This window comes from Spermophilus citellus (assembly GCF_964194105.1).
Source record: "Spermophilus citellus genome assembly, chromosome: 10".
Lineage (NCBI taxonomy): Eukaryota > Metazoa > Chordata > Mammalia > Rodentia > Sciuridae > Spermophilus > Spermophilus citellus.
This window is the reverse complement of record NC_138197.1, coordinates 98,041,414-98,056,102: the sequence shown is the minus strand read 5'-3', so window position 1 is coordinate 98,056,102 and position 14,689 is coordinate 98,041,414. Positions and strand designations below refer to the sequence as shown.

General features: G+C 32.8%; 1 protein-coding gene across 2 annotated transcripts in view; it reads left to right on the top strand.

The window, feature by feature from the left end:
• The window catches only part of PAWR (pro-apoptotic WT1 regulator), a 108,609-nt gene that overhangs the window by 58,921 nt on the left and 34,999 nt on the right, over window positions 1–14,689 (top strand). For both annotated transcript variants that reach the window (XM_081309477.1, XM_081309478.1), the window contains exon 3: window positions 8,605–8,736. In XM_081309477.1, the coding sequence (XP_081165603.1) occupies window positions 8,605–8,736 (132 nt within the window). The remainder of the gene's footprint in view (window positions 1–8,604; window positions 8,737–14,689) is intronic.

Below are 14,689 nucleotides of genomic sequence, written 5' to 3'. Positions count from 1 at the left end.
AAGTGCTAGTTTACATTCAAGGCCAGTTTTAGTTAAAAAAAGAAAAACTTCAAATTTCTTTAAGAGGAACAGTGACTTAGGAGGTTGAGGCGGGAGGATCACAAGTTCAAAGCCAGCCTCAGAGTATAGCGAGGTTTGAAGCAACAGCAAGACCCTGTCTCAAAATAAAAAATGAAAAGGACTGGGGATGTGGCTCAGTGGTTAAGTGCTTGGTTCAATCCCTAGTATCCCCTCTCCCTCCCAGAAAAGTATATATTAGTATGAATGATGTATATGAAAAGTTTAATTTTTTCACATGAATATATGGGTGAAGAGTGAGGATGTGCAGGGTACAAGGAGATTTAAACAAGAATGTAAAGCTTTTTGATAGGGACTTATTCCCCTGTGATGAATGAATATTCCTAAGGGTGGGGGTGGAAAGAAAAGCCAAAATGAGCCGTACAGATCTTTAACCAGAAAGAAGAATCTGCTTTGTGCTCTGCATGTGGGAATCTAATCATAACTGAATTCATTCTTCTCTGGGATCCCTTTTCCTATAACCTTATGTTATTTAGTAATTTCATTTTAGCAGTATTCACCACTGGTGCTGTTTTCTTGAAAATTCTGGCTGAAGGAGACAGAAGCCATTTGATTTTGTTTCTCAAAGCAAGAAAGTGAAGAGATGGATTTAGAGCCCCTGGGTATGGACCTTAGAGGAGTGACGAGTGAGGGATGGTGGGTGGGGCCCTTACTCCTGTAGGAGCCATAACTCACATAACTCACTGCCAATTTTGCAGCTCTGGATTATTCTCTGATTATAACTAGAACAATTGCTTACAATGTATTCCAATCTCAGTATACAGCATATTAAATATGAGGTGAATTATATTAAAAGTAGTCAGAATTTAAAGATATATGTGTTTCTTAGATCTTGAAGTAGGGAAAACCTTTTCTTAGCAAAATGACAGAAAAATCTCAAGGAAATACCAATAAAAATTGTCAGAGAAAGGGCATCAGCAAAGAAAATGAAGATACATAAAGTCAGTAAAAATCTGCCAAAAGAGCATCCTGATGACTAGAATTCAAATGAAATCATTATTTTTAAAAAAGGAAATAAGGGTAAGACAACCTTTTTCAACTGTTCTGGAGGAAAATTGGCAGCCTATTTTAAAAGTCATAAAAATTAGAGATGTACACAAAAATTTGTGTGAAAGCCTATTTAGATTTTGTGTCCCACAACAAAGATAAAATTAAACAAATTATGCTGAATTTACAATTTGTACTGTGCCGCTACTAAAGTTTTTGTTGTAAATGATGAGGTGATATATAAGTACATCTCAAAATGTGATGTCCACAATTTTCTGTTAAGAAATGCTTCTAGGAGAAAGATTTGTACCACAATGAAATAGCTAAAGATTAAGAATGATTTTTAGTTTTTCTTATATTCAGTTTTAAAAGTGACTTTATAAGGTACATAATTAATTTTGTAACTAGGTGAAAATGTCATTTTTCTTTAAAACTACTTTATTACAGTTTATTTAAATTTGTTGGAACAGATGACAGATCTGCCTTTGTAATCATGAATATTGCTGTTTAGAGAACTGGATACTGTTGAGCCCTGAGATGTGATGAGATACAATAATAGTATGAATGGGTACCAGCCATTGCTGAATTATATGTGATAGCATTACATGACATTTCAACCATGGGTGCTTTAAAAATTGGAGAAGAATGGAATTTTGTCTGTTTTTGGAGGGTTACAATTTCAGATCGTTTGGAAATGAAATTTCTTTTTTTCTAGAATACTCTTATTTTAAATCCATACAATCAAATGTTCCAAGACATGTTAGCAAGTTGTTATAAAGAATAGCTAATTTGGTGTGATCAATCAAATTGGTTGCAAATTTACAAAGTAAATCTGGGTGTTTGGTCATTACCCTTGAAAATTCATATATTTTAATTTGTTCTGCTTAATAGCCAAATTTTCTAATTCAAGAGTGTGTGTAGCCATTTTGTAATAAGGAACACAGATAGGCAGTAGCTTTTTTTCAGCTACCTAATTAGGATTGATCATTTGTTTATATTTCCCAGTTCTTTTCACAAAGAAATTATTTATTGAACTTATTTTAGTTTTCTTTTTGTTGAGAAGATTTTTTTTTCATCATTTCAAAATAAATTTTGTCTTAGAAAACAGGGATAGAAGGTAAGGAAAAACTAGGTCAAAGTTGAGTGATGACAGAGTGCTATATGCAAAATAAATGACTTGGAGGATGAAAAGGGTATTAGGAGAGGAGGAGGCAGATAGATCAGCAGCAATACTGATGGGATTGACATGGTATTGCTGAAGAAAGAAGTGGAATTCATTCTAACTCCCCTACTTTCATGGCTATGGTAACTTTAATTTTGGAAAGCAGAGCTATTTAATCCACTTTCATGGTTTGTATAATCCCAAATATAGACTCCCCCACTCCATGGAATTGTAACTTTTTTTTGTTTTTAATTTCTAAAAAAGTTTTGCAAAGATTGTTTACTTAATTGTCTCTTCCATGCCATTGACAATCATCCTGCTTTTAGAACATAGTTGTATGACTTATACATAAATACAATGAATTTACTTCATTATTTGGAATTTTCATTTCACCTTAGTTTTACTGTAGTTCTGTTCCTCATTCTGATTCACTTAAAAAAAAAAGTGTTCCAGAGCTTTGTAGGAAAGCATATTTGATGTTTATTGAAAACCTAAAACACCTAAGGGATCTTATGTGGATTCTTTATGTTAAGGTCAGATTTGTGTATGTTACTTAGATTGAGGCATTTATTTAGAAAAGAATGAGATTAATTTTTTAAAAATTATTTTTAACATTTTGAAAATTAAAGAAGCATTATGGAAGATCAGTATCATTTAAATAATTTTTATGAACTGTTGTTTTTATTCTCTATTTGGAGATGAATGAATTATTGAATTCATTTTTAAGACTCATCACTTATGAAGGAAACAAGTGTGAAAAGAAAAAGGAATGTGAAGCCATATCCATCTGAATTCTTTGAAGAACTAGATAGTATGACAAAGAATTTTTTAAAATAAATGTTTTTTAGTTGTAGTTGGACACAATACTTTTATTTTAGTTATTTTTATATGGTGCTGAGGATTGAACTCAGGGCCTCACATGTGCCAGGCGAGCACTGTACCTCTGAGCCACAACCCCAGCCCCAGTATGCCAAAAAATTTAAGCTGTCAAAATAATCAGTTAAAGGTCCTCTGGAATATACTATTTAATCTACATTAGAAGTATCTTAAAATGTGTTATGACAAATTGTGTTTAAAATAGGTAAGTGTTCAGGGCTGGGGTTGTAGAGGCCCTGGGTTTGATCCTTAGCACCATATAAAAATAAATAAAAAAATAAAATGTATGTAAAAAATACTCTTTAAAAAATAAAATAAAATAGGTAAGTGGTATGTTGATTGCTTTTTCTGAACCCCTGAATTTGTGCGATTGTTCTATAAAATTTCTAAGAAAAAATTACCATGAAAGAGTTCATTTAAGTTGTTTCAGTCTATGAACTTGTCAGATTTCTTGATACATTAAAAACCTTGGAGGTGTAATAATAGAAATCTTAGTAGTAGGAAACTATTACCCTTAAGACCACCAAGTCAAGTGTATTTCAGTGCTTATCTCTCTCTCTCTCTCTCTCTCTCTCTCTCTCTCTCTCTCTCTCAAGAAGTTACTGTGATTGGCTAGTTTCTTTATATTTTAGACTTCAAGTTTCACTTTCTCCCTAGCCTCAGAGCCTTTTTGTAATCTGATCCAGTCATTCTACCACACAGTCCCCTATTTAGCAAACATTTCTTGAAAAAAAGTTTACATATATATATTTCATGTTCTATAATAGGAGCATGAAGTACTGTGGTGATGCTAAAATTGTGATTGTGGAGTCTGTTGCATTAAGCAAGATCTTAGAATTATAAAAACATAGTATGATGGCTTTCAAAACTTTTTTTTTTTTTTTTTAGATAAAAATGTGCTTCATTGGGGGTAGGGTTGTGGCTCAGCGATAGAATGCTCGCCTAGCATGTGTGAGGCCCTGGGTTTGATCCTCAGCACCACATAAAAAATAGATAACTAAAATAAAGGTATGGTGTCCAACTACAACTAAAAAATAAATACTAAAAAAAATTTTTTTTTAAATGTGCTTTGTTAATGATGCAAATACCATGAATAGTTTTTCTGTTAGTGATGTTTTCTAAATGTCAAGCAACTTTTTAAGTAAAATTACAAACAAATGAAAATTTAATATTCCCTGGGTTTACAAGATAGCTGTCTTCCTGGAAAAATCTTGTATATTTTAAAATACTGCATTTCCCTCCTCTCCTTTGTTTTTATAGGTAAGTGGTTGACCTCAGATAATTATGAACTACTTTCTGTTTGCATGTCTATTTGCTATTACATTCTACAATAAGATGGGATATGAGTTAGTTTTTCTTCTTCTTTTCTTCTTCTTTCTGTGTTGGGGTTTGAACCCAGGGTCTTATGCATGCTAGGCAAGCACTCTTATCACTGAGTTACACCTCTAGCCATTAGTTATTTCTTAACTATCTTTTTTTCCTCTTCAAATTTCAAAATATGTAGCATTCCAGACTTCTGTAGTAATTACTAGCAGCTCCTAGTAATTCCATATTCTACAAAATGACCTAGCATATACCCAAGGTAACCTACACAAAACGTTTTGAAAAGCAATCACTGATATTTTCTATTCAGTTGCACCTTTTATTTCTTATGCTTACCTTTTCCTACTGACTTGAACTGACAATAATAATGCTGTATAGAAGTGGTGAAAAAAGAAGTGGTGTACGGAGCCAACCTGATTACCTTTAGGGAAAAGATCTGTTTATCTTACTTTCCAGTGGGATGTTATATATGGATTTTCCTGATCAAGTTAAGACAGCTAATCAAGATGATGTATGTTTCTGTCATGCTTCTTATTAATGTATGATAATTTTATATGTATGTTTTTTCCCCTTTATTTTGTAAAGATGGCAAATTGTGCTGATACTTGAACCATGCTTTCTTGGGATAGATCCTGTTTTGGTCACGATTATACTTTCCTAATATTTTTCATTTGCTTTGCCCAAATTTTGTAAAGTTTTTTTTTTTAAACCAGATATATTGGTCTGTTCTTGTATATTAAGGTTTTGTTTGTTTTTTGAGGAGGTAATTGGATTAATGCCATCTTATAAGTTGAGAAGTATTTTCTCCTTCTGGAAGAATTTTTATACAAATGGTATTTCTTTAAATGTTTGATAGAATTTACCAACCATATAGTTTAAAGTTTTCATTGTAGGAAGGCTTTTAAACAAATTTAATTTCTTTATTACATAGAGGATCATTCAAGATTTTGCTTTTCGGTAGCTTTTCTTTTTTCTTATTTTGGGTAGCTTTCAAGGAATTAGAGTGTTTCATAATATTCTTTTAATCTTTTGCCATCATAAAATATCATTTCTAGTGATGTTTCCACTTTCACTTGTTATAATAATTTTTTCTCCTTCCTGTTTTCTTCCTGATCAGTTTGGCTAGAGTTTTACTAATTTTATTATTTCCAGAAAACTGCTTTTGGTTTTACTTTTTATCTATTGTTTTCAGTTTCCTTCATTGTTTTTTCACTCTTATTTTTTCCTTCCATTTACAGAATTTTGGTTTAATTTGCCCTTTTATAGCTTTTTACGATAAAATCATTGATTTGAGACTTTTCTTTTTTCTAACAAACATTTACTGATATTGAATGTGTCTATTTTAAAAAAATTTTTTATACAACTTTATTTTATTTATTTTTTACTTTTTATGTGGTGAGGATTGAACCCAATGCCTCACCATGCTAGGCAAGTACTTTACCACTGAGCTACAGCCCCAGCCCTTGAATGTGTCTGTTTTTTACCAGACATATTGGTCTGTTCTTATTTATTCAGTTTATTATTGTTTTGTTATTATTGTTTATTTTTGTGTCTGTTTTTTTAACCAGATATATTGGTCTGTTCTTATTTATTCAGTTTTTATTTTTATTCACTGCTAAATGTTTAAGCACTGCTTTAGCTGAATCTAATTTTTTTTAATATTTATTTTTTATTTATCGGCAGACACAACATCTTTTTTTTATGTGATACTGAGGATCGAACCTGGGCCGCACGCATGCCAGGCGAGCATGCTACAGCTTGAGCCACATCCCCAGCCCATGAATCTAATTTTTTAAATAACTCATTTGAAAATATTTTCTTCTTGTGATTTCTGTGACTCAAGAATTATTTAGAACTTTGTTTAATTTCTAAATATTTAGAGGATTTTTTAGACAGCTTTCTGTCATTGATTTCTTATTCAAATTCATTAGTGGTCAGAGAACATTCTTTGCATGATTTTACTCATTTTTACATTTGTAGAGATGTTGTTTATGTTTCAGAAAATTTTCTGTCTTGGCAAACATATTGTGTGCTTTTGTCAAAAGTATATGTTCTTATTTTTGTGGTGTGTGTGTGTGTGTGTGTGTGTGTGTGTGTGTGGTGTTAGAGACTGAACCCAGGGCTTTATACATATTAGGCATGTGATCTACCACTGAACCATAAGAGCCTTTATTTTTATAGAGTATTTTATAAATGTCAGTCAAATTAGTCGACATGGTTTAAAATATTTGTATCTCTAAATATTTAGTATGTCTTGAGTTTATTTAATCTCATATAACATTCACCTTTATTTATTTTAATTAAATTTATTTATTATAGTTAGGCATATATAACATCAGAATGCATTTTGATTCATTGTACACATGCAGCTCAACTTTTTTCTCTGGTTATACATGTAGCGTCACACCATATGTGTAGTCATACATGTACCTAGGTTAATGAGGTCTAACATCCACCTTTCAATTGAAATGGCTAGATCATGTGCATTTAATATAATTATTGAGGTTAGATTTAAATCTTTCACCTTGGTATTTGTTTTCTATTTATCCTATCTTCCTCTTTTTTTCTTGTCTTCATGTGGGTCAGGTATTTTTTTAATCATTCCATTTTCTTCAGTATTGGCTAATTACCATACCTGTTTGAAAAGCTTTTTTTGGTGGTCATTCTAGGGTTTACTACATATAACTAACTCTTCTCAGTCTGTTTTTGTGTACTATTATAACTTGTCATATGAAGAGTAAGAACCTTGCCACGTCTATATCTTGCCTCCTGCCTTTGTTTCTTTACCATGCTTTTTTACTTTTCTGGATGTTATAAATCTTACAAAATATTCTTATTTTTGCTTTAAACAATTTATTATATAAGGGGATTGTCAAAAATTAGAAAAATACAATTTCTTGTATTTATTCATGTATTTATCATTTCGTATGCTCTTCAGAAGTTCTTTAAAGGTTCTGAATTTCCATGTAGTATCATTTTATTCTAGTAAGGAACTTCATTTAACTTTTAAAAAATACTCAGGTGCTATTGTAAAAGTCTATTTTGCATTTATTTTTGAAATTTTGCTGTGCATAGAATTCTTGTTTCTTTAAATATGTTTTAATTTGTTCTAATTACTTATACATGACAGTAGAATGCATTTTTGACACATCATATATAAATGGAGTATAACTTCTCATTTGTCTGTACATTATGTAGAGTTACACAGTTATGTAATCATATGCACATAAGGTAATAATGTATAATTTTTCTGCTATCAGTCCTACTCCTAAACCCCCTCCCACCCTTTCCTCCCTTCTTTCTAATCCAGAATATCTCTATCCTCACTCCCATCCCATTGCAAATTAGCACCCACATATCAGAGAAAACGGCCTTTGGTTCTTTGGGATTGGCTTATTGTGCTTAGCATAGCATTCTCTAGCTCCATTCATTTACCTGAAAATGCCATGATTTTATTCTCTTTTAGTGCTGAGTAATACTCCATTGAGAATATATACCACAGTTTCTTTATCCATTCATCTACTGAAGGGCATCTAGGTTGATTCCACAGGTTTGGCTATTGTGAATTTTGCTGCTGTGAACATTGGTGTAGCTGTGTCACTGCAGTATGCTGATTTTAAGTCCTTTGGGTATAAACCTAGGAATGAGATGACGGGGTCAAATGGTTGTTACGTTCTATTCAAAGTTTTCTGAGGAATCTCCATACTGCTTTCCATAGTGGTTGCACCAATTTTATATTCTCATAAATAGTAAACTATAAAATGGCCTTAGTCACTAAGCTATCTTTATGTATCTTATCTTCTTTACTGGATTATACATTACTTGTTTCTAATGTATCTTTTGTCACCCTCTATCCTATTTAGGATAGACACAAATTACTCGTTGAAAGATTAATAAAGAACAAGTGAACTTCATCCCTATAAGAAACCTTGTCACTGGTGATGAGAACTTAGAAAAAGATATGTTGCCAGGTATATAAATGTAGAGATACCCGTTTTAAGCAAAGGATTTAATTTACAAGAATTAAGTATAAGCAAAGGATTTAATTTACAAGAATTAAGTATATTGCTGAAAAGAACACAGATTTCTGATGCTATCAAATACATTTTCATATACCATCAAAACATTAATAATTCTATTATACTTGGAAATAAAATGGAAACTTTTTTTTTTTTCAGTGCTTAGATGAATACGAAGATGACGAAGCGGGGCAGAAAGAGCGGAAGCGAGAAGATGCAATTACACAGCAGAATACAATGCAGAATGAAGCTGTAAGTTTATTAGATCCAGGCACTTCCTGTCTGCCACCGGTGAGTATTTAAAAGTATCGGGAAGTCACTAGCTAGTTTAACAACAATTTCAAAGTTGTTGTTAATAATTTTTTCAGTTTCATTTGGTAGCAGCAGCTTTTAAAAATTATTTCTAGTAGATTTAACCATTGATTTCCTTATATTCAAATACTTTTTGACTTAAGCAGTGTTTAGCTTTAGTTTCTTATCAGTGAGTATTTGCCAACTGACTAGCAGGTTTAAGTAGCGTCAACTGTAAAAATAACAAAAGAAAAACAATTACCTCCTTGCTGTAAAAAAAAAAAAAAGTATGAATTAGTAAATTGGATTGAGTGACCGTTTCTATGCTAGGCTGCTTTTTGAGTTAGAATCACATAGCAAATAATTGAACATAATATTTTCTCCAGAGTCAAATGTTTAAACATCATAAGAACAATATATAGATCATGAATTTCTAGGAATATCTATATTTCTGTGTAATTATACTTTTAAACTAAATTTTAACTCACTTTGTAATTAGCTGCTATTTTAGACTTTTGTGGTACAGAAAATTTGATTGGCAATAGAGGTTACAGGGATGTCTCGGTAGCTGGGTGTAGTGTTGTATGTCTGTAATCCCAGAGGCTTGGGAGGCTGAGATAGGAGGATCTTGAGTTCAAAGCCAGCCTCAGCAACAGTGAGGTGCTAAGCAACTCAGTGAGATTCTGTCTCTAAATAAAATACAAAATAGGACTTAGGGCTCGGGGTGTGACTCAGTGGTTGAGTGCCCCTGAGTGCAATCCCTGGTCGTGTCCTCCCCTACCCCCTCAAAAAGAAGGGATGTCTTAGTATATAAGAAAAATCACTATAAGAGAGAGAGAGAGAGTGAGTGTGTGTGTGTGTGTGTGTGTGTGTGTGTGTGTGTGTGTGTTTGTGTTTTGCCAGGAATCAAACCCAGGGCCTTAAACATGCTAATATGCATTTTTTTTTTTTAACCACTGAGCTATATTCCTAGCCCTAGAATCTTTTTATCTAAACTGTAATTTGGAAATATTCTTAATATAATCTGGTCTTAAATTATTATTTTTTTTAATTATTGTTGGTTGTTCAAAACATTACATAGTTCTTGACATCATATTTCACATTTTGATTCAAGTGGGTTATGAACTCCCATTTTTACCCCGTATACAGATTGCAGAATCACATCAGTTACACTTCCATTGATTTACATATTGCCATACTAGTGTCTGTTGTATTCTGCTGCCTTTCCTATCCTCTACTATCCCCCCTCCCCTCCCCTCCCCTCCCCTCCCCTCCCCTCCCCTCCCCTCCCCTCCCCTCCCCTCCCCTCCCCTCCCCTCCCCTCTTCTCTCTCTACCCCCTCTACTGTAATTCATTTCTCCCCCTTGTATTATCTTAAATTATTTTTGTGGCATTTTGAGATCTTAAGCTTAATGTGTGTCTTTTCAGAGTTCTATCTTGACTTTTTAAATGTGCTTTATTATAACACTTTAAAAAGAATTTCAGACGAATATACACATCTCCCCATTTTATTGATTTAAAATGATGAAATATATCAACTTATATAAGATTATGAAGGTAAATAAAGGCCCAATATTTTGAAGTGATTAGGAACCACAGAAGTGAAACTTCTTTCTCCTCTACTTTCAGAGGCAGAATGTATTGACATGCAGTTTCATGGAGTGATATAGGTTCATCTGTTTTGTATCCCCCCAAGTTGCTGCTACTGAATTGTGATGGTAATCATCACAATTCTAAGAAAAATAGTACTATATTTTAACATGGTATAATCTATCAGCCAACTTTCTTTCAGCATTTTTGTGACTGTTCATTATCTAAAATAATTGTTCCATTTGTGTAACATAGTTGAAATTAAATTTTAGTGAAGACTTCCTGCAAGATGAAAGCTTAATTCATTGAGTCTAAAATTGGTTTCAGTTCTTTCCCATGCTTACTTACTCTGGCATACCCAACCTCAGGCAGTGGCTTAAGAAAGTGAGCTTTCTTTTGTAGCCATAAGGCTCTATCCACTCACAGTCTAATATTATTTCCAAATATATGGACAGATTTGGAACTCTGTTAACTCAGCTGACCCGTGCTCTGAAGAGCTTTTCATTTCATTCAATTTTCCTTCTTTGCTGTAGCTTTTCTAGTCTTTTTCCAGGCCCACCCCACCGCCACTCCCTACCCCCCACCCTCTGTGCATGCTTTAAATTATTATTTGGGATTAGTTATTGATCACTCATTGGTGACCTTGGTTTCAAGTGTCTGTTTTGCCAGTTATTTGCTTAGAGTGAGAGTGAGGGTAAGATTTTCTTGTGGGCCTCCCTAGTTGCCCCATTAAAGTTGGAGTGGGAATAGGGAATACTCTGTCCATATAGTTGATTTCTCTGAGTTACTATCTATATTCACATATTCTGTGACTCATAAAGGATACACATTTGTAAACAACTCCAAACAACAAGAGCAGAGAGAGAGAACAAAACTATTTATGTCATTGGTTGCTTTAAAGCTTTTGGAATAGGACAGAAAGACTATTCCCAGTATTGTGACTGAATCTTAGCCCTGAGGTGGAACAAATCTTTAAAAATGAACAGGATGGTAATATGAGTATGGCATGACAGTGTGCTTTATGAAATTTTAGAATATTTTAAGTTTCTAATTAAAAATTTTTAAATGCAAAATAGTATTAACAGATAATGAGAATTCAGAAGTTTTATATTTTATCTATGATTTTATACATATTTAAAACTTTTTAGATGATATTAGTTTTTCAAATGAGAATTTCTGATCAAATGGCAAATTTCAATGATCAATGAAATTTGGAAAATAATAAAGCATGTGAAGAAAAGGGAAATTATTTGGGTTGATCAGTTTTCTTTTATGCTCTGTTTTTTAAAGAACAGTTTATTAAATTTGAGACTTTAAACGTAATTCATTGCCAAGCATTGTGGCATGTGCCTGTAATCCCAGCTGCTCAGGAGGCTGAGGCAAAGGATTGTAAATATGAATAGCCAGCCTGGGCATATAGCACAAGACCCTCTCTCAAAAACAAACAACAACAAGAAAAATCGTTTTTATTTAAACTTAATTTTTAAAAAGTGGTATATAGTTTTATGTTAGAAAACACAGAAGCATAAAAGGATATATGATAAAAATGCTTCTTCACCTACTTGGTTACCTTCTCTGGAGATAACTAATACTTTCCTTTTTTGTATATTCTTTTAGGACTGATCTATAAACAAAAATTTTTCTATATCCATACTTATATGTCTGTATATATATTTCTTTAAAAAATTTTTTTATTAATGCCTAATAATTATATACACTTGTGATTCATTGTGACATATTTGCTCATGTACATGAAACGTAATTTTATCAATTTCACTTCCCAAGGCTTCCTCTAGCTTTCCCCTCTCCCTGACCCTCATCTTGTGCTCTGTTGGTCTCCCTTCTATTTTCATGAGATCTTTTTTTTCCCTTCTCACTAACCTCCACCTATGAGAGAAAAAATGTCCCATGATTTGCTGAGCTTTGCTTATTTTTCTGAACTGGATGTTCTTCAGTTTCATCCATTTTCTTGCAAATGACATAATTTCATTCTTGTTTATGGCTGAATAAAACTTCATTGTGTATATTTATGGCATTTTCTTTATCCATTCATCTACTGATAGTCACTCAGGCTGGTTCTGTGACTTGATTATTGTGAATTGTGCTGCTGTAAACATGGGTGTGTATGTGTCACTATAGTACATACGTTACTTTAATTGTTTTGGATAAATACTGAGGAGTGATATGGCTGGGTCATATGTGGTTCCATTTTTAGTTTCTTGAGGAAGCTCCATACTATTTTCTCTGTGATTATACAAATTTACTTTCCTACCTACAGTGTGTAAGAGTTTCTTTTTCCCCATACCCTCAATGGTATTTAGTGTTGTTTGTATTCTTAATGGTTGCCATGCTAACTGGAATAAGACGGAATCTCAGTTTAATTTTTAAAAGTATTTTTTAAAAAAATTTTTAGATGTTTATGGACCTTTATTTTATTCATTTATTTATATGTGGTGCTGAGAATTGAACCCAGTGCCTCATACATGCTAGGCAAGCACTTTACCACTGAGCCACAACCCTGGAACTCAGTGTAATTTTGATTTGCATTTCCCTAATTGCTAAAGACATTGAACATTTTTTCATATATTTGTTGGCCATTTGTACTACTACTTTTGAGAAATGTCTTTTTCATTCATTTTCTCACTTATTGGTCAGGGTTTTTATTTATGTTTTTTGAGTTTTTCATAGATTCTCAATGTTAGAAGAGTAAATTGCAAAAAATTGTTTCCATTCTGCAGGCCATCTGTTTATACTTTTGTTTCCTTTTCTGTACAGAAGTTTTTTAATTTGATTCTACCCCATTTCTTCATTCTTGGTATTATTTCCTGAGCTTTAGGAGTCCTACTGAGGAAATTTTTGCCTGCCTGTATATTGTTAGAGTGTTTCTCCTATGTTTTCTTTCAGCAATTGTAAAATTTCTAGTCTAATTTCTAGGTTTTTGATCTACCTTGAGTTGACATTTATGCAGAGTGAGAGGGACATACATATGGATACCCAGTTTTTCCACCATTAGTTTAAAATGCTGTCTTTTTTTCCAGCATATGTTGTTTGTGCCTTTTTCAGATATCTGTGTGGGTTTGTCTGAGTCTACATGTTCCATTGGTCTGCTTGTCTCTTTTTATGCTGGTACCAAGCTGTTTTTGTTACAATAGCTCTGTGGTATAATTTGAAATGGTATATTGTGATGCATTCAGTATTGCTCTCTTTTACTCAGAATTGCTTTGGCTGTTCTGGGTCTTTTATTCTTTCATATGAATTTTGGGATTTCTTTTCCTAGTTTTCTGATAAATGTCATTGGTATTTTGATGGTAATTATAGATCACATAGCCAAAACTTGAGATGTATCTGTGTCTTCTAATGTCCTCTTCAGTGTTCTTTAATTTTCATCAGAGAGATCTTTCACCTCTTTGTTTAGATTTGTTCCTAAGTGGGCTTTTTTGTTGTTTTTTGGATTTTTTTTGTTTTGTTTTTGTTGTTGTTGTTTTGAGGCCATTGTGAACAAATTTGTTTTCCTGATTTCTTTTTCAGCAGCTTTATTATTGGTGTACATAAAAGCTATTGATATTTTTATGTTGGTTTTGTGTTCTGGTACTTTGCTAATTTATCTTTTCTGCCAGGCTTCTGGTGGAGCTTTTTGCATATTCTAGATACAGGATCATATCATTTGCAGTGTTAATTTGACTTCTTCCTTTCTTATTTATATCCCCTTTATTTCCATCTCTTGCCTAATGGTTCTGGTTAAAATGTCAGGATGCTATATTGAATAGTAAGGGTGAGAGTGCACATCACTGCCTTGTTCCTAATTTTAGAGGAAATAGTTTCAGTTTTCCCCCATTCAGTATGAAATTGGCTTTGGGTTTGTCATCTAGAGCATTCATAATGTTGAGGTAAGGTCCTTCTTTTTCCCTTGTTTCTTCATGAATGGGTGCTGAATTTTGTTGAAGGCCTTTTCTGCATCTGTTAGAATGATCGTGTGATTCCTCCCCTTCGATCCATTTATGTGGTATATTGTGTTTCTGATTTGTGTATGTTGACTCATCCTTGCATCCCTAGAATGAAACCAACTTCATCATGGTGTATAATCTTTGCAATATGTTGTTGAATTTGATTTGTTTTATTGAGGATTTTACATCTGTTTTCATCAGGGAATATTGGTCTGTAGTTTTCATTCCTTGACATATCCTATTTGGTTTGGTATCAGGGTAATAATTTGCTTGGTAGGATTAACTTGAGAACATATCTTCCCTATTTCTTTTTTTTTTTTTTTAAAGAAAGAGGAGAGGGAGGGAGGGAGAGAGAGAGAGAGAGAGAGAGAGAGAGAGAATTTTTTTTTTTTAATATTTATTTTCAGTTCTCGACAGAC